The sequence below is a fragment of the Lissotriton vulgaris genome, chromosome 8 (assembly GCF_964263255.1).
Source record: "Lissotriton vulgaris chromosome 8, aLisVul1.2, whole genome shotgun sequence".
In the NCBI taxonomy this organism is placed as follows: domain Eukaryota; kingdom Metazoa; phylum Chordata; class Amphibia; order Caudata; family Salamandridae; genus Lissotriton; species Lissotriton vulgaris.
Window position 1 is genome coordinate 475,626,510 of NC_141696.1, and position 17,315 is coordinate 475,643,824.

The 17,315-nt window shown below is 45.7% G+C and overlaps 1 protein-coding gene across 1 annotated transcript in view; it reads left to right on the top strand.

Annotated features, from left to right (window-relative positions):
* Nucleotides 1–17,315, top strand: part of PPEF1 (protein phosphatase with EF-hand domain 1) — a 384,922-nt gene that overhangs the window by 314,050 nt on the left and 53,557 nt on the right. The window contains exons 12-13 of the mRNA XM_086933308.1: nt 8,164–8,349; nt 16,314–16,456. Of these exons, the coding sequence (XP_086789434.1) occupies nt 8,164–8,349; nt 16,314–16,456 (329 nt within the window). The remainder of the gene's footprint in view (nt 1–8,163; nt 8,350–16,313; nt 16,457–17,315) is intronic.

Sequence of the window (17,315 nt, forward strand, 5' to 3'; positions counted from 1 at the left end):
GATGACCATACAAAGATCTGTGGTTGGGCCTTCCTACGAAGGATAATGTGCACTTAACTGAAAGCCCGGTCATTGGCTGCGGGGAGCACAGATTATGCGCAGGATTTTAACGACGACCATTACCTCCCTCGGCCGTAGAGACATGAACCTGGGTATCACAAGAAGCTCATAACACCCGACCAGGCCATTTTCTCCCCTCACCCAAAGACAAGAAGAGGGCTCCCTAGTTTGGCCCGCAATGTTCAAATTGACCCATGCATTGAGTACCCGTTATTGCTCTAGGCCTGCTCCGTCCACTCACCTCCACTTTCTCAGCTGTCTGGATGGACAGCATATCTTCAGCCCGAACACCCTCGCCTTCGCGAGGAGAAGCTGGTTGCCCTCTTGAAGCCACCCACCAGGTAAACCCTAGTACGTGACTTTGTACAACATGGTTGCATTGTTCCCTTTCTGTCCCCTGTTGGGACTGGGACTTGTGGGACTGTTGGGAGGGGGTAGGATGCTATGCACAGCAAGTTGGGGTTGCTGTTGTGGGTGGGGGGGAATGGGTATTGTTTTTTCGAGTTCTTTTTATTCCAGCACTCTGCGCGATTCCACTGCTTGATTTATCCACATGTCACTACACACACTATGGCCCATCATGTTTTCTTCTATTGCGATTATGACAGAGAGTCGTCCCAACATGCTTAAATATAACTTTCTGTCATGGAATGTGCGCGGCTTAGGTGAACCCCGTAAACGGCGTGATATTCTCGCCTATCTAGACCGCCATAATGTTCATTGCGCTTTGCTGCAACAAACACATCTACCCCCTAACTCTTCCCCTACCTTCGCAGCCTGCTGGGCGGCTCACAGAGTATTCTCCTTCTACTCCTCATTCGCTCGGGGCATTGCTGTACTAGTGCGACATACACTCCCATACACCCCTATCGGCTCCTACGTAGTCCCTCAAGGAAGATATACTGTTATGTGGGGGAGGCTACTGGGGCAGTCCATTACCTTGGTTTCGTGCTATGGCCCAAATTCAGATGACCCAGAGTGTTGTGGGGAAAGATAAAAGATGTAGACACCACTCACTTAATTTGGGGCGGAGACTTTAATGTCACACTTAACCCCAGTCTGGACAGATCACACCCCCAGTGCGCAGCGAACCCTTCGAGATATAGCGGAGGACCACGGCATTGCAGACCCATGGAGAACCCACCATCCAGTGACATGGCAGGGCTCCTGATACTCCTCCGTACACGCCTCCTGGTCGCGCATAGATTATTGGTTAGTGGATAGGGGATTAGCTACTTGGACACCACATACCACCTACTTATCACGCACATACTTGGACCACTCTCCAGTATTGCTGACGCTCACCTTTACGCAGGAGGGACCCCTATACCTAGCATGGCGCCTCAATCCGCAATCATTGCTTGACCCTGTTTTCAAAGATGAGGTAGAACAAGAAATATCAGACTTTTTCCGTCGTAATGAAGGCCCTTCCCCCTATACTCTACCATATGAGAGGCTTTCAAAGCCTCCATAAGGGGCATCTGCATCACAAAAAGTGGTGGGATACTGAAAGATATAAGAAACACACTTCACAAATTAGAGGTAGAGCTGCAACATACTGAGTCTGCACTCCAGTCCACACCCTCTTCCACATTACAAGCACGAATACGTGAACTCCTCAATGAATATCAGGAAACTGCAGAGCGCGAGTGCAAATTCAGGGGGAAATACCATAAAGCTCGGTGCTACGGAGAAGGCGAAAGACCGGGAAGAGCGTTGGCTTCCTCTGTCCGCCCACCCCGCTTCACGAACACAGTACTAGAAATTGAACACGAAGATGGCTTGATATGCCGCAACTCTTCGGACATTCTAGCGGCGTTTAGGCAATTTTATAAGGGTTTATACTCTACACACCGTCACACCCCAGTGGATTTTGAATACTTCTTTGACGACACTGCCATAGCCTGGTTAGGGAATGGACAAAGGGAATTCCTACTAGCTTACCATGAAGATGACGAAATTATCACGGCTATCATGCAATTACAATCAGGCAAAGCCCCAGGACCTGATGGCCTTCCGGACGAATTCTATAAATTATATAAACATCTCATTATTCCAGTGCTATGGCAAATGTTCGAGGAGGCCCGCGAATTCGGCATCCTGCCCCGTACAATGCGAGAAGCCCTTATTATATCAATACCCAAGCCGAAGAAATAGCCCACACAACTGGATTCATACAGGCCCCTCTCCCTGATAAACGTTGATGCCAAAATCCTCGCCAAACTAATTGCCAACCGCAATAGCCCCCTGATGCCAGTGCTGGTCCTCCCGGACCATTCGGGCTTCGTCCTTACCAGGAGCACCGCCCACAACCTGAGGACACTATTTGCCTTACTTCACGATATCGATCCTGAAGACAACGTGGCCGCCATATTTCTTGATGCCACAAAGGCTTTTGACTCCCTGGAATGGGACTATCTATCCTTTGTGTTAGTACGCATGGGTTTCCACCCCTTTCCTGGCCTGGATAAACTTATTATATACTGGGCTGCGCGCCACTGTGATGGTTAATGGACTGCGTTCTTCCTTTTTCCCGTTGGCGAGGGGCACCAGACAGGGTTGTCCCCTTTCCCCTCTACTATTTGCATTGGCTGTAGAACCTCTCACTGCGAAAATCAGGCAACATTACCGAGACCATGCTATCGTCTATCCAGAGCGGTGGATTCTTATTTCTCTATACGCTGACGATATTTACGGAATCCTGACGTCAGTCTGAATCCCATACTGCGCCTGTTTATCATATTTGGACAACTATCAGCGTCAACATCAACTGGTCTAAGTCCCAAATCTATCCACTTACTGACTCTACCACTAGATTCACCCCAGACTCCCCCTTAAATGGTGCAACAACACTCTCACCTACCTGGGTATCACTGTGTTCCAGTCACAAGATGAACTTATGACTGCCAACTACGGGCGGGCTCTAGACTCCATCACTGATGAAATTACAAGGTGGATTGCGCTACCTCTGTCCATGGCCGGCAGGCCATCGTTGATTAAGATGGTGATCCTACCTAAACTATTTGTCAACATCCCCTATGCCCCCAGCCGACATTTTTTCTCTGCTATGAAATCCCAACTGATACAACTATTATGGGGAGGGAAACAAGCTAGATTCAGATGGGACACACTCACGTGCCCTTATAAAGCAGGAGGGTTTTCTGTACCAGATATCGAATTGTATTTTAGCTGCGCGCAGGCACACTTTGACATATACTGGATGAAACCCCCCATACATGCCTCACCTGGCAATTGAACATGGATACATGCGCCCCACCCCTAGCACGGCCTACATCAGCGTTCCTCCGGTCCCCAGACACAATGCATCCACCACCGTCTAATGTACACTTAGCGCATGGCACGACCTAGCTAAACAGACCAATTGCATACCACTATATTCTCCTCTCCTCCCCCTTCAGAGGCAACAGGACCTCCCAGTCACACAGGAAGGCGGATGTCGGCAGCTCATTCGTAAACTTTCCATACATACCTGGGGACGTCTATATACCGCTGGGAAGTTCAGTAACAGCGAAGAATTATTCAAAGACGTAGACTCCACTCCATTAGACCTCTTTAATTATATAAGAGTCCGTCAAGACGTGAAACTGCCACACCCTCTTTTCCTCTAGAACCCCCAGTGATGCCCCCGCTACATATCCTACTACAACAGGATACCCCTGAACATGTGCTGTCCAAATTGTATTGCACCGTCCAAACCAATACAGTATACGACTCACCACTAGCCCAGAGCAAATGGGAGATAGACCTGGGTCACCCTATAACTGAGGAGCAGTGGTCATACTGCTGCGCACAGAAGGGTGAAATATCTTCCAAGAGCAGATTTAGGATGATACACTATAAATACCTACACCGTCTATATTACACGCTAGTGCAACTGTACAGGCTGAAATTACGTGACAACAACCGCTGTGATCGGTGTGGTAAGGGGACGCCGACTTTAGACATTTAGCTTGGGACTGCCCGTCTGTACAGCGCTACTGGGTGGAAGTGCTTGCTGCACTGGACCTTATGACTGGCCTGCACATCCCTACTGACCCATTCACTGCGCTGTTGGGATATACCGAACCCATTGCTGCTAAAATGAGGAAATACACCTCCATGGCTCTACTACTCGCTAAAAGAAAAATCTCCTGCAGATGGGGGAGGGGGAGAGCGCCGAAATTTAAGGACTGGCCCAGGACCTGGTATATTGCCAGGAGAAGCTACACATATATGCAGACCTACAACCCCCTCCTTCACGCCCAAGAGATATATGGGGTCCGTTGCAAACCTATCTAATAGAACACGCTGCGACTAATAGCGCAAACACCTCATAATAAGTATCATCTACTCTCTGACGGCCCCCCTCAGCAACACGTGCACCTGCTGTGCATCAGCAGGCTTGAGATGATGTATGTCGTAGAATATTGTACTCATGGGCCACAACACCTACTCATCACGATTACGATTTTGCTAACGTGATATATTAGTGGAATTAGGTTTTCTTTTTCTTTTTCTTCTGCAAAACGCCTTTGTTTGTGCATTATTATTATAAATACCATATATGTTTGCAATGGTGACTTAGCCTTCACTGCCGAATACCTTTACTAACGCCGCCGGCCCGAAGGGGTTGTAGGCAGCTTGCTGTGTACCCACCTATCCCCGATAACTATCCGTCTTTTATATATGCAATGTTGCCATGCCAGACGAAAAATGGTTGTAGGCAGTAAGCGGAAATGTACGTCTACTGTTGGTCTTTAATAAAGCTTTTTGAAAAGTAAAAAACAAAATAAACAAAAAAACTGTCTGGAGTAAGCAGCACCCCATGGACCGCCATATATCTAAAAAAATTGTTAGACACTTGCTAAAATTGAAAGGAGCCGACAGGCGTCCAGACCAAATGGCCAGCCAAGATACTTGGTCAAAGCGGATGTTATCTGACACCATTGTATAAAGCCTCCTGTATATATGCCCAGGTCCCAGAATCAAGGTGTAGATCCCTTCTGCATCTGATCCACAAGAAGGGGAACACATAGGATCATGCAAATCACGGTATCATGGCCTTACTTGACGTAGATGACAAGGCATATGCATGTATCATTCTAAAAGATCTAGAAAGCTAGAGAGAGGAGTAAAACTTGATTCCTTATTGCCAAACTGGATTCAGAAAAAAAGCCTTGACTGTAAATAACATTGCTGCCCTATAACCCTTGAGGCTCTTCCGGAAGATGTGCAGATTGGGGGAACGTCTGATTTTGAGCGAGAGCTCTGTCCAGGTCTTTGCCGCGATGTAGAAGTAGGCTCTTCAGTCTGCTTGTTATGAGTGTGTGGGTGAGGGTCTTCCTGGATTCGGGGGGGATCCACTTGAAGGTCATGCGAAGTATGGGGAGGGTGTTGAAGCACGAGGAGGAGACGGCGTTGATTTGTCGGCTCATGGTCAGGGAGGAGTTGAGTATGATGCCGAGGTTCCAGACTTGGTCCATGGAGTGGGAGGTTGCAGAGGGCAGTGGGCCACCAGGTGTTGTCGCATGCTGAGGGTGTGGGTCCGAGGACGAGGACTCCTGTCTTCTCCGAGTTGAGCTTCAGGCTGCTGCTGCTCATCCAGGATGGGATGTCTTTCATTCCTTCCTGGAAGCGGAGTCTGGTGGCGTCGGGTTGCTTCGTGAGGGAGAGGATGAACTGGGTTTCATTGGCGTAGGATACAATGCTGAGTCCATGCTGTCTGACAATGGGTGCGAGGAGGGCCATGTAGATGTTGAAGAGCGTGGTGCTGAGCGATGATCCTTGGGGTACTCCATAGTTGATCTCTGTGGGTTTGGAGAGGAAAGGCGGGAGTCTGATTCTTTGGGTTCGGCCGGTGAGGAAGGAGCGTATCTGTCAGGGACTGTCCGGGACTATGTGGGGAACACAGTCAGGGACTTGGACAAGGACTAGGAACTGGGTAGAAGACGTACACAGAAAGGAGGAGTCCAGTGCTGCCCAGGATCATACAGGGAGTCAGAGGAGAAAAGGGATCCAAAGGGGAAGCCTGTACAAGTGAACAATATGGGTAAGACTCAGAAAGGAAGGGCACTCACAAGGCAATTTAGCATTCAGACTAACTACACCCAAGACTGATGTGCAAGACATATATATAATACAACATTAACAATAAAGGGGGGTGTGGGGTAAAGCACTCAGGAGCTCCACATGGTAAGACTGAAGCTCAGTAAGTTTCTTACCCGCAATTGCTGTTACAGATACTGTCTGCAAATACCCACATGTAGGATATGCATGCAAAGGCAGGGTCTGTGAAGCTTATACCTATAGAGATGTTATAAATGTAACTCAAAGACAAAACTCACAGTGAACAAGAAACACCACCTAGGTAGTCAGCTGAGCCCATGGATCCTGGCGATCAAACAGGAACGTGCAAGGCAGTAACAGCAAAGGGGTAGAACTAAACACAAGCACAATAGACAAGGAGCTAGCAAGGAGGAGTGCTTAACAGGAAAGGAAGGAAATGACAGGGCACACTTGGCAGAAAGCAGGTAACAAACATACAAGGTAACAGAAGTAAGACAGCAGAATAGAAAGGCAGCAAACTAGAACTGGAACCAAGGACATGGGAAGCAAGGCAGGGACTGGAAACGGATATACAGAAGGGGAGGCTACAAGGGTATACTAGAATAGTGCAGGTTAAGGAATCAAGAAAACAAAGTAGCATAGAAGGCAGTGCTGGGGCAGGAACAAGAAGTGAGCTAAGGCTCAGTAGTCAAGGCAGCACTGCAGGCAGTGCTGGTTCAGGAACAGGGAACTACCAAAGCTTCAGGAGTCAAGGTAGCACTGCAGGCAATACTGGTTCAAGGAAACAGGACATAGCTACAGCCCAGGAAACAAGGAGTCAAGAGAGCACTGCAAGCAGTGCAAATCAGGAATAAGAAATAGCTAAGCCCAGGAACAAAGAATAACTATAGCACAGGAACTCGGGAAACAAGGTAGAAGGGAAACTGCTGCAGTTCAGGAACAAGGAATACTAAGGCTATGGGGTCAGGGTAGAACTGCAGGCAGTGCTAATTCAGGAACAGGGAAAACAGCAGCAGGCCAGGAACAAGGCATAATTAAAGCTCAGGAAACACTGGAAACAAGAATAGCAAAAGCTCAGGGAACTCTGGAAACAAGGATTGGTCTCACCGGAAAACAGCTACAATGACCAACCTTTGCCTGAAGGGAGCTGGGGCTTAAAAGAGCTCACAGTAATCACATGCAGCTGGTGTGAGCAGGCTAGCAGCAGCCAGCCACAGGTGAGCTGAATTCCTCCACCCATCCTTGGCCTGCAGGGGTGGAGACAAAGCAGTGAGCAGGGAATTCTGGGTAATGGAGTTTCAGGCATGAGTAGGCTGGCTTTAAGTCTAAGCAGGCTGGCTTTCACAAAACCCGGCATGGATTAGGAATGGATGTCAATTCCCAAATAGTGTCCAAATGGCTGGAAGTCAAGATATGCATGCAGGGGAGTGTCAGGAAGCATATTAGAACACTGGAGAGTCCCACAGTTCAGCCCCCTGGTGGTGGACACGAGAACATAGGGAGCGAATCGTGAAAGTATCCAGTCGAGGGCAGTTCCCTGTATGCTGGCATTGTGTAGTCTGGCGGTGAGAGTGTGGTGGGAGACGGTGTTGAAGGCTTTCCAGACTTATCTGTTAGGACCCATGCACTTCGATTCCTCTGCTTCTCCATCCACCTCTGAAGTCATTTTTTTACATCTTTTAAATTATAGCCTCAAATGTTTTGAGAGACCAAACTTTAAAAATCATACTCCCCTTTAAAAACTGCCCATTCATTTGTGAGCAGCCCATTTCCAATGTACACAGCACGTTTGCTGACTTTTTAAAATCAGGACTATGTCGATCTAACCACAATCCAACCAGGTTCCAGTATCCACACCTTCTAAGCATCAAACATGGAATTGCTTTTAACAGCATAAGCATCAAGGAAATGAGAGAAATAGCCATTACACAGGACAAGTGAAATACATACTGTTTCGTAAAAAGTGTGTTCTGCTGAAAGATATGTTGCTTACTATTTCTCCTCCTATGATAACAGGAGACAATGTTCTCTCTCTAGGTGATAGATATCCTTTGGAGTGATCCGAGAAACCACAATGGCTGCTCACCAAACAGCTTTCGAGGAGGGGGTTGCTACTTTGGGCCAGATGTTACCTCAAAAATACTTGACAAGCACAATCTGAAGATGCTCATCAGGTCTCATGAGTGCAAACAGGAAGGTTATGAGTTATGCCATGATGGGAAGGTAAGAGAATTTACCTTAGAACTAATTATGCTTGTAAAATGTATTATAATGTCGTGGAGAGCCTGGTATGTCCTGCATTTCAGCTCAGCATCTCACACATGTATAAGCAGCATTTTAAAAGTGGTCTATTAGGAGCAAATGTTCCTCTGAGTAATTTTTGTTTAATGAGTTGTTGATGAAAGTCTACTATTTTAAAAGACATTTCTGATGTCTCTCACGGCCTGTGTAATCTTCTCTGACTGGATGTAAGTTTGTTTCCTCTGATTTCCGAGGGGCCAGAGTCTCTCCTCTATTTTTGCTTATGAATTGGATCTGGTGGCTCCTTGGTTTTTAAGACACCATTTCTGGCGTCCTTATCCCTTGTATCCCATTTGTCAACACAGTCTCTTTTTCAGCAAGTGTCAGACCCTGTAATAGACTTTCCATCTTATAACTCATTCCAGAGTTGAGAAATGACTGGAGGGTTGAAGCAGCCAGAGCCCCCCACAACCGTCCTGGGAATGTCCAGATCCATAGCAGCATGCAAAATAACACATTGAGTTTATTAAGATGTGGAAAACCAGACTTGGCAATTTGAAACAGGTGACGCAGAAGAGACCTTTGTCTCATTGGTCAGTCAACTATCGCATCATTGGATCTCAGCTCTGACTTCCTCTCTCCTTGGCTGATCAAATGTTGTCAGCTGTAACTTTAGAATAACACTGAAAAACATTTTCTGTGATGGAGTGGATACCAACTACCAGCTGGAAGGTGGTAATAGGTGAATCTCTCTGGTCATTCATGTTTGCCTAGTCCCAGGTCTAAAGAGCGGCTGAAGCTGTTTCCAGACCTACCTTCTTCTTCCATGCAGTGCAAACTTAGAAAGGGATTTCTGTGATTAGATTCCCTTAACTCCACGTTGTGCAGTTTATAAACCCAGTTCAAACACAATTAAATTTAATTTAGATTGGTACTTAACTCTAATATTTTGGTACATGTGCCCAAAATTTCACATTCTGAATGAAGCTGGGCTTAGAATTCTGGAGGAAACAATTGCTACATTCAACTACTAATCATGAACTTGACTGAAAAACACCATTCGCAGTTTCATGTGACTTCCACATTCTTGCTGTCTCTTTCTACTTCAGACTATGTTTGCGTCTAAATGGATACAATTACTTTTGCCAGTTTTTATCTAGTAGTGCCTAAACTTTTCAAAACCTCACACTATTTCATTCCCAGACTGTTTTAGATGATTTTCAACCTGTGACAATTCCTTTGAACCTCTAGTGACTAACAGCCTGATTCACCAAAGACCCGTTTTGCAAGTCTATAATAGCGATTCATAAGGAATCGCTATTACAGACTCACAAAACGGGATTCATGTAGGAATCGCAAAATAAAATGCGATTCCTACACATTCCTTATTTGCGATTAGCAAATTGCTAATCGCAAATAAGGAATAACTCCTCACCCAAAAGGCCCATAGGAATGAATGGGGAGTATTCCTTATTTGCGATTAGCAATTAGCTAATCGCAAATAAGATAGCGATTTAAAGGGTGCCAGGGGTGTCCAAAGGACACCCTGTAGCACCCCTTAAATTCAAATTTAAACAGGTGTTGCGCACACACATGTCCAAAGGACATGTGTGTGTGCAACATGAAACTTAGAAAAATGCTTTTAAAGTTTTCGCTATTTACCACGAGGTTTGACCTCGCAGTAAATAGCGGGCCGAAATTGCGAATTCGCAATTGTAAAATGGATGATGAATTGCATTTAAGGAATCTCAAATAGAGATTCCTTAAATGTAATTCCTCGCAAAATAGCGAAATCGCTATTACCGATTTTTGCATTTGGGATGATAAATCCCAAATGCAAAAATTGCGCTCGCAAAGAGCCAGATTCTGAGAATCTGGCCCTTTGCGAGCGCAATTCACCTTCATGAATCTGGCTGTAAGGGCCATATGTAGCAAGCCATTTTTGATTCGCAAAGGCCGAAATTCGCCGAATTTCGGCCTTTGCGAATCGCAAAAGGCTAATTAGCATAAATTGATATGTATCAAACAATCGCATCTTAAGGAATCGCAAATACTTGCGATTCCTTAATTTGCCATAGCATTTAAGGAATCGCAATTTTGCGATTCCTTAAATGCTATGTATGCTATGTATGTAGCATTTTACTGTTGCGAATTCAGCTTAAGGAATCGCAATTTACCACCAACTTCCAGTTGGTGGTAAATTGCGATTTCTGTTCAAAATACACTAATTTGTATTTATGAATGTGGCATGTGACGCACATACATGCCCATAGGGCATGTATGTGCGCCATATGCACACACACATGTGATTTACAGGGGTGCAGTAGGGTGTCCGTGAGACACCCCTGCACCCTTGTAATAATTCTCAAATTGCGATTAGCAAATTGCGATTTCACAATTTGAGAATTATTTGGAAATCATTCCTTAAAATCGCTATTTAGGAATCGCAAAACGGAACTATGATACATATGGCCCTTAGGCCGTTTTGCGATTCCTAAATAGCGATTTTTAAGGAATCGCTATTTAGGAATCGCAAAATGGTATGTATGAAGAAATTCGCTTTTTATTAGCGATTCCTTAATCTTCCTTAATTGCGAATTCGCATTTTGCGAATTCACAATAAAGGAATGATTTCCAATGCATTCCTATGGGCCAGGAGGCCCATAGGAATGATTTCCAAATAATTCTCAAATTCTCAAAATTCCTTAAGCTGAATTCGCAACAGTAAAATGCTTCATACATAGCATTTAAGGAATCGCAAAATTGCGATTCCTTAAATGCTATGGCAAATTAAGGAATCGCAAGTATTTGCGATTCCTTAAGATGCGATTGTTTGATGCATATCAATTTATGCTAATTAGCCTTTTGCGATTCGCAAAGGCCGAAATTCGGCGAATTTCGGCCTTTGCGAATCAAAAAAGGCTTGATACATATGGCCCTAACACACACAATTCAGGCTCAAAGTATAACTCGCAGGACCAAACGGGAGTGCTCTGGAGCCTTTATACCTATCAATGCTTAATCTTCTCAACAGATACACTCTGTTGAGAAAATGTTTGATGGATGTCTGAAAATGTTTAGGCATATTTTTATTTCCTGCATTGCATCTTTTATACCGATCAGCAGTTTGGCACCTTGACTGCCCGATATTTCATTCGACTACAAGAGCTTACCTGAGGTTTATGACTGAAATGTCATATGATTGACTTGAACCTGTGCTTGGTCAGAACATGGATTAGAACATCCTGAATCAAAACTGGTGAACTAAGGGTAGGTTTGAAATATAATGGGAAAATCGGCTAACGTATCTTAATCCTCGCAAGAAAGTGGTATGCAGTTCCTCTTGAAGAAAGATAAGGAATGTGCGGTTGGTTATGGACTGAGAAATCAGCGTAGGGAGTCTTATTGCTCAGGAGCAAGAGCCCTCACACACCCAAAAGGGTGTCATGATTCATTATAGAAAAAAACACAGTTGATGGACAGAATGTAAAACAATGTCATACATTCTCCCCAGTACAAGGATCTGGGCCTAATCCATCGTTTTTTTGCACTCCACACCACCCTGGGTTAGACACTGGCTATATGCAAATCAGCTCTGACCCTGCGCCTCATGGGAACAGTCCAGTCCGAACTACCAAGCCATGTCTTTCCCAGACCGGAATCAAGCATCCAAGGACCGGTTTCTGGTTATCAGCCTTCATCATCCTGGATAGCTTGACTCCAGTGGTGTGGAGAGCCTGTGACTCACGTCTGAGTATACCCAGCACACTCGGGGTGAAAATTGCAAACTACACAGTTGATGGACAGAATGTAGAACAATGTCATACATTCACCCCAGTACAAGGATCTGGGCCTAAATCCATCGTTTTTTTGCACTCCACACCACCCTGGGTTAGACACTGGCTATATGCAAATCAGCTCTGACCCTGTGCCTCATGGGAACAGTCCAGTTCGAACTACCAAGCCATGTCTTTCCCAGACCGGAATCAAGCATCCAAGGACCCGTTACTGGCTATCAGCCTTCATCAGCCTGGATAGCTTGACTCTAGTGGTGTGGAGAGCCTGGGACTCACGTCTGAGTATACCCAGCACACTCGGGGTGAAAATTGCAAAAAACACAGTTGATGGACAGAATGTAGAACAATGTCATACATTCACCCCAGTACAAGGATCTGGGCCTAAATCCATCGTTCTTTTGCCCTCCACACCACCCTGGGTTAGACACTGGCTATATGCAAATCAGCTCTGACCCTGTGCCTCATGGGAACAGTCCAGTCCGAACTACCAAGCCATGTCTTTCCCAGATCGGAATCAAGCATCCAAGGACCGGTTTCTGGCTATCAGCCTTCATCAGCCTGGATAGCTTGACTCCAGTGGTGTGGAGAGCTTGGGACGCACGTCTGAGTATACCCAGCACACTCGGGGTGAAAATTGCAAAAAACACAGTTGATGGACAGAATGTAGAACAATGTCATACATTCACCCCAGTACAAGGATCTGGGCCTAAATCCATCGTTTTTTTGCACTCCACACCACCCTGGGTTAGACACTGGCTATATGCAAATCAGCTCTGACCCTGTGCCTCATGGGAACAGTCCAGTCCGATCTACCAAGCCATGTCTTTCCCAGACCGGAATCAAGCATCCAAGGACCGGTTTCTGGCTATCAGCCTTCATCAGCCTGGATAGCTTGACTCCAGTGGTGTGGAGAGCCTGGGACTCACGTCTGAGTATACCCAGCACACTCGGGGTGAAAATTGCAAAAAACATCACCACCCCTTTTTGTACCGCGAAGATTCATTATAGAGCGTGCTCCTTGTTTGACCGGCACTGCAATGCCCGACTGGTCTCCCTCAAGGAGGTTCTTTGCCAGCAGCCTTCAAGACCTCTCTCAACCTCTACCACCACCTGCTGAGTGCAACAAAGAAGACAGCCTTTGCCGCACACATCATAACCAGCACCAACAACAGCAAAGCACTTTTCAACATCATTAAGAAATTCTCCAACCCGGCTGCCAGAGAAAACAACATCGCCCCCTCACAGTAGCTGTACGACAACTTCACCCACTTCTTGTTCAAAAAGATCTCTACTTGTTATAATCAACCATATACAGAAACTTCAAACCCCAACCAACACCTACAGACTTTCTTGACAGATACGCCACCACCAAAACTGACATGAAACACACACTAACCACCTGGAACATCCTCTCCACCCAGGACATTACTTCCACCATGAAATCCATCCACTCAGGTGCTCCCACAGACCCATGCCAGCACCACATATTCAACCTTGGAAATCAAATGATCGGCCAAGAACTCACCAATCTACTCATCCCATCTATCACCACTGCAACATTTCCTGATGCTTGGAAACACACCAAGGTCAGACCACTACTCAAAAAAACTCCGCCGACACTAGCAAACTCAAAAACTACTGGCCAATCTCCCTGCTTCCTTTCCCAGTGAAGGCACTGGAAAAGATCATCCATAATCAACTCATGAAACTCCTGGAGTAAGACTATACCACATTGGCATCCAAGGGGACATGCTCAGATAAATCACCTCCTTCTTCACCTGAAGAACCCAGAGGATCCACCTCACACTTTTCACCTCTAAACCCAAGGAGATTACGTGATGTTCCCCCACGCTCTTCAATGCATATGGGACCCTGCTGGCCAACATCATCAGATCTCACGGTCACAACATAATTTCCTATGCAGATGACATCCAACTCATCCTCTCATTCACTGACAACTCCACTACCACTTGAACCAACATCCAAAGATGCATGACAAATGTCACCGACTGATGAAGAGCAACTGCCTTCAGCTGAACACAGAGAAGACGGAAGTCCTGATCCCTCAAACCACGCCAGAAACCTCAGAATCATCATTGACAACAAGCTCACCACGAAATCACAGATCACCGCCATCTCCTCCACATGCTTCCCTAGTCTGTGCATGCTATGTAAGACCTTCAAGAGGCTAACCCTACACACAAGTTGTACCGTGACACATGCCCTCATCACCAGTCGACTGGACTACGGCAATGCCCTCTATGTATGAATCGCCGCACACCTTCCTCAGGGACTCCAGACCATACAGAAAGCCGCAGCCAGACTCATCCTCGGCCTTCCCCGACTAACCTACATCACATCCCACCTCAGGAAACTCTACTGGCTCCCCTTACAGAAGAGATACCAATTCAAGCTTCTCACCCACGCACACAAGGCTCTACACAACCAAGGTCCCACTTACATTAGCCACCGCCTCAACTTCCACAATCCATCGAGAAGACTATGCTCCACCTCCCTTTCATTTGCTCATACTCCCCACATCTATCAAAGCAGAAGTGAAGGACGCGTCTTCTCCCACATTGCAGCAAAGACCCAGAACAGCCTCCCCACACACTTCTGGACCATCACCTCACTTCTAGAATTCCAAATGGCCTTCAAGACCTGGCTGTTCCAATAAGCCTTCAGGGCCTACAAGTACCTGTATATCCTATTGCGTGATCAGTAAATTATGATTGATTGAAAGCAAGAGTGAGCAGATTCTGAGATTATTCTGTATGTATCATTTTCAAAGCCGCTCTTAGAGGACTGGAAGTGCAGGGTTTCCCCAACAGAAAAATCTTACACTCCACTGTTAGAAAATTGAACCCAGAGATCAATACTTTCTTGAATTTCTTGTGTGGCTTATGTAAATAGGTGAAATCAAAATCACAAACCAGGTTTACCCATAGAACGACAAACAAAAATAATAATTTGGCTATCATACTTTAACTCTATATAGGGTATTTAGTTCCGAAAGAATGCCCACCTGATCAAAATTAAATAAACTGCAGCCCTGAAAGATTGATCCCATTGCTGATGGAGATGAATTCCATAATTCCATGGAAAGTTTTCATGCACAATCTAGATGTATTTGAGCCATGGACTAATACTTCTCTTCATCCTTCTTTTGCATAGTGCAGGCAGTATTCTTTTCACTGCAGGGGTATTAAGCTGAAGGCCAGCTCTACCAGCACTACAAAGTTATGGTCATGGATCTGAATGTAAATTTTTCCAGATAAGAGATAAATTGAAGACAGACAGAATCATTGCCAGCTATCCAGTATGGGTGGGTATACCATATATTTTTTGAAGACCACTAAGGGCCTAATTCGAACTACGGCAGTCCATAAGACCGCTGTAGTCGCGGTGGCGGTCTGACAACCGTAGCACTGCCGACCACCCGCAGTATTACAGCTGCTGGGGTTGGACCACCACGAGACCGCTGCAACTGCCAGGAAACCTCATTCCCTGGCAGTCCCACGAAGGTCTGAGGGCTGCAATATGCTTGCTGGTGCCCTGAGGCACTGACAAGCATATTATGACTTTCCTCACTGCCAGTGGCGTCATGGAAATTCTTCCTCCATCTAACTGTTGGCGCTGAGGAAAGAAAGGGGGCCCCACATGGCTTCCGCTTGCCCCTGTGCATGGGGGTGCATGCAGGGGGTCACATGGTGTGCCTCCTGTCTTTCTGCACCCCAGTTCCAGGACAGAATGGACTTTACAGTGCATGCAGTACCGAACGTAATGTGGCTGGCCCATGGCGCTGCTTTTCTAAGGTTCTCCTATGAGTCTTTAAAAGGCAGTGCTGTGGGCCAGCCGCTGCAGGACCGGCTGCCGAACTTTAACTCATAATCCGGCGGACGGTGTGCGGTCAGCTTTGGCAGTCCTGGAGTAGCGTGGTGGCGTGGGAACCGGCTCCAGGACCACCAAACTCATAATCAAGCCCTGAGTGTTTATATTTTCAGGATACTGAAAATATAGAAAATTATTAAGAGCTTTTAAAGGTATTCATAAATACAAATTTTGCAGTGTTCCCCATTACTCCTCCTAGATTAGACCATTCTAAGAATAATATGTGATGAATATATGTTTTTTCTTCTTTAAACACAGGTTGTCACAATTTTTTCTGCCTCCAACTATTATGAAGAAGGAAGCAACAGAGGAGCTTACCTAAAACTGGGTCCGGATCTAGTGCCTCGTTTTGTGCCGTATCAAGTCAGTAAATCTACACGTAAACTGACTCTTCAGCAGAGGTGAGAAGCAGCAGTAGAAATGTAATATTTCCATGATGACTGTCTTAGTGTTGCAGCAAACTCGTGACTTGACAAGGCTCAGAGTCTATCCACAAGCCTCAACCTTTGCCATTCTCAGCCAGCATGGAATGGTTCATCCAGGTGGGATGACTAGAAACAGTGAGGGGGCCGGGCAGAGCTTTCCTGGACCACTTGATAGCAGAACCCCTCCTGAGCATGTAGAAAATAACTCAATGTAGCAGTGTGGTGCAATGTTCATGAAAAGATGAACGATAGTAGCTAGGCTTCAAAAGAGAATATTGCCTCCTGTATCCATTCTTTAATGTACAGAACTCAGGTGAGAATACTAAGGGAACATCTACTGACAGATCCCACTATTTGCGCAGCTAGGTTGAGGCCCTGTAGTAGATACAAAACATAAATCAACAGATTGTTGCTGCAGTTCCAATCCATTATTCATTCTTTATTCATCTTTCCAGAAATAGAAAATATTCAATCAGCCAATGTGTTTAGTTTCACTGGGAAACAAGTTCAGGGCTAATATACCAGGTAAAAATTATTTGATAAGGAATTGTTCAAAACTAGTTAGTATTAGATTGTTCATTAGTAGTAGGAGGGAAGGATATGTTACCAAGGTTAAGGCAGAGTGTGCTCCTTGTGGTACATTTTGTCATTCAAGGGACTACTGCTAAGGCACTATCAAATCCTAGCAAGAAGGATATCAGCTTTGAACATTTCTTTATCAAAGAATTTTGAGGTGGGATATTAGCCCTGAAGAAGTTTCTTGACAGAACCAAACATGGTGAATATTTTCTATGTCTGGAATGATATGTGATGCCTGGATTTTTCTCAATCCCTA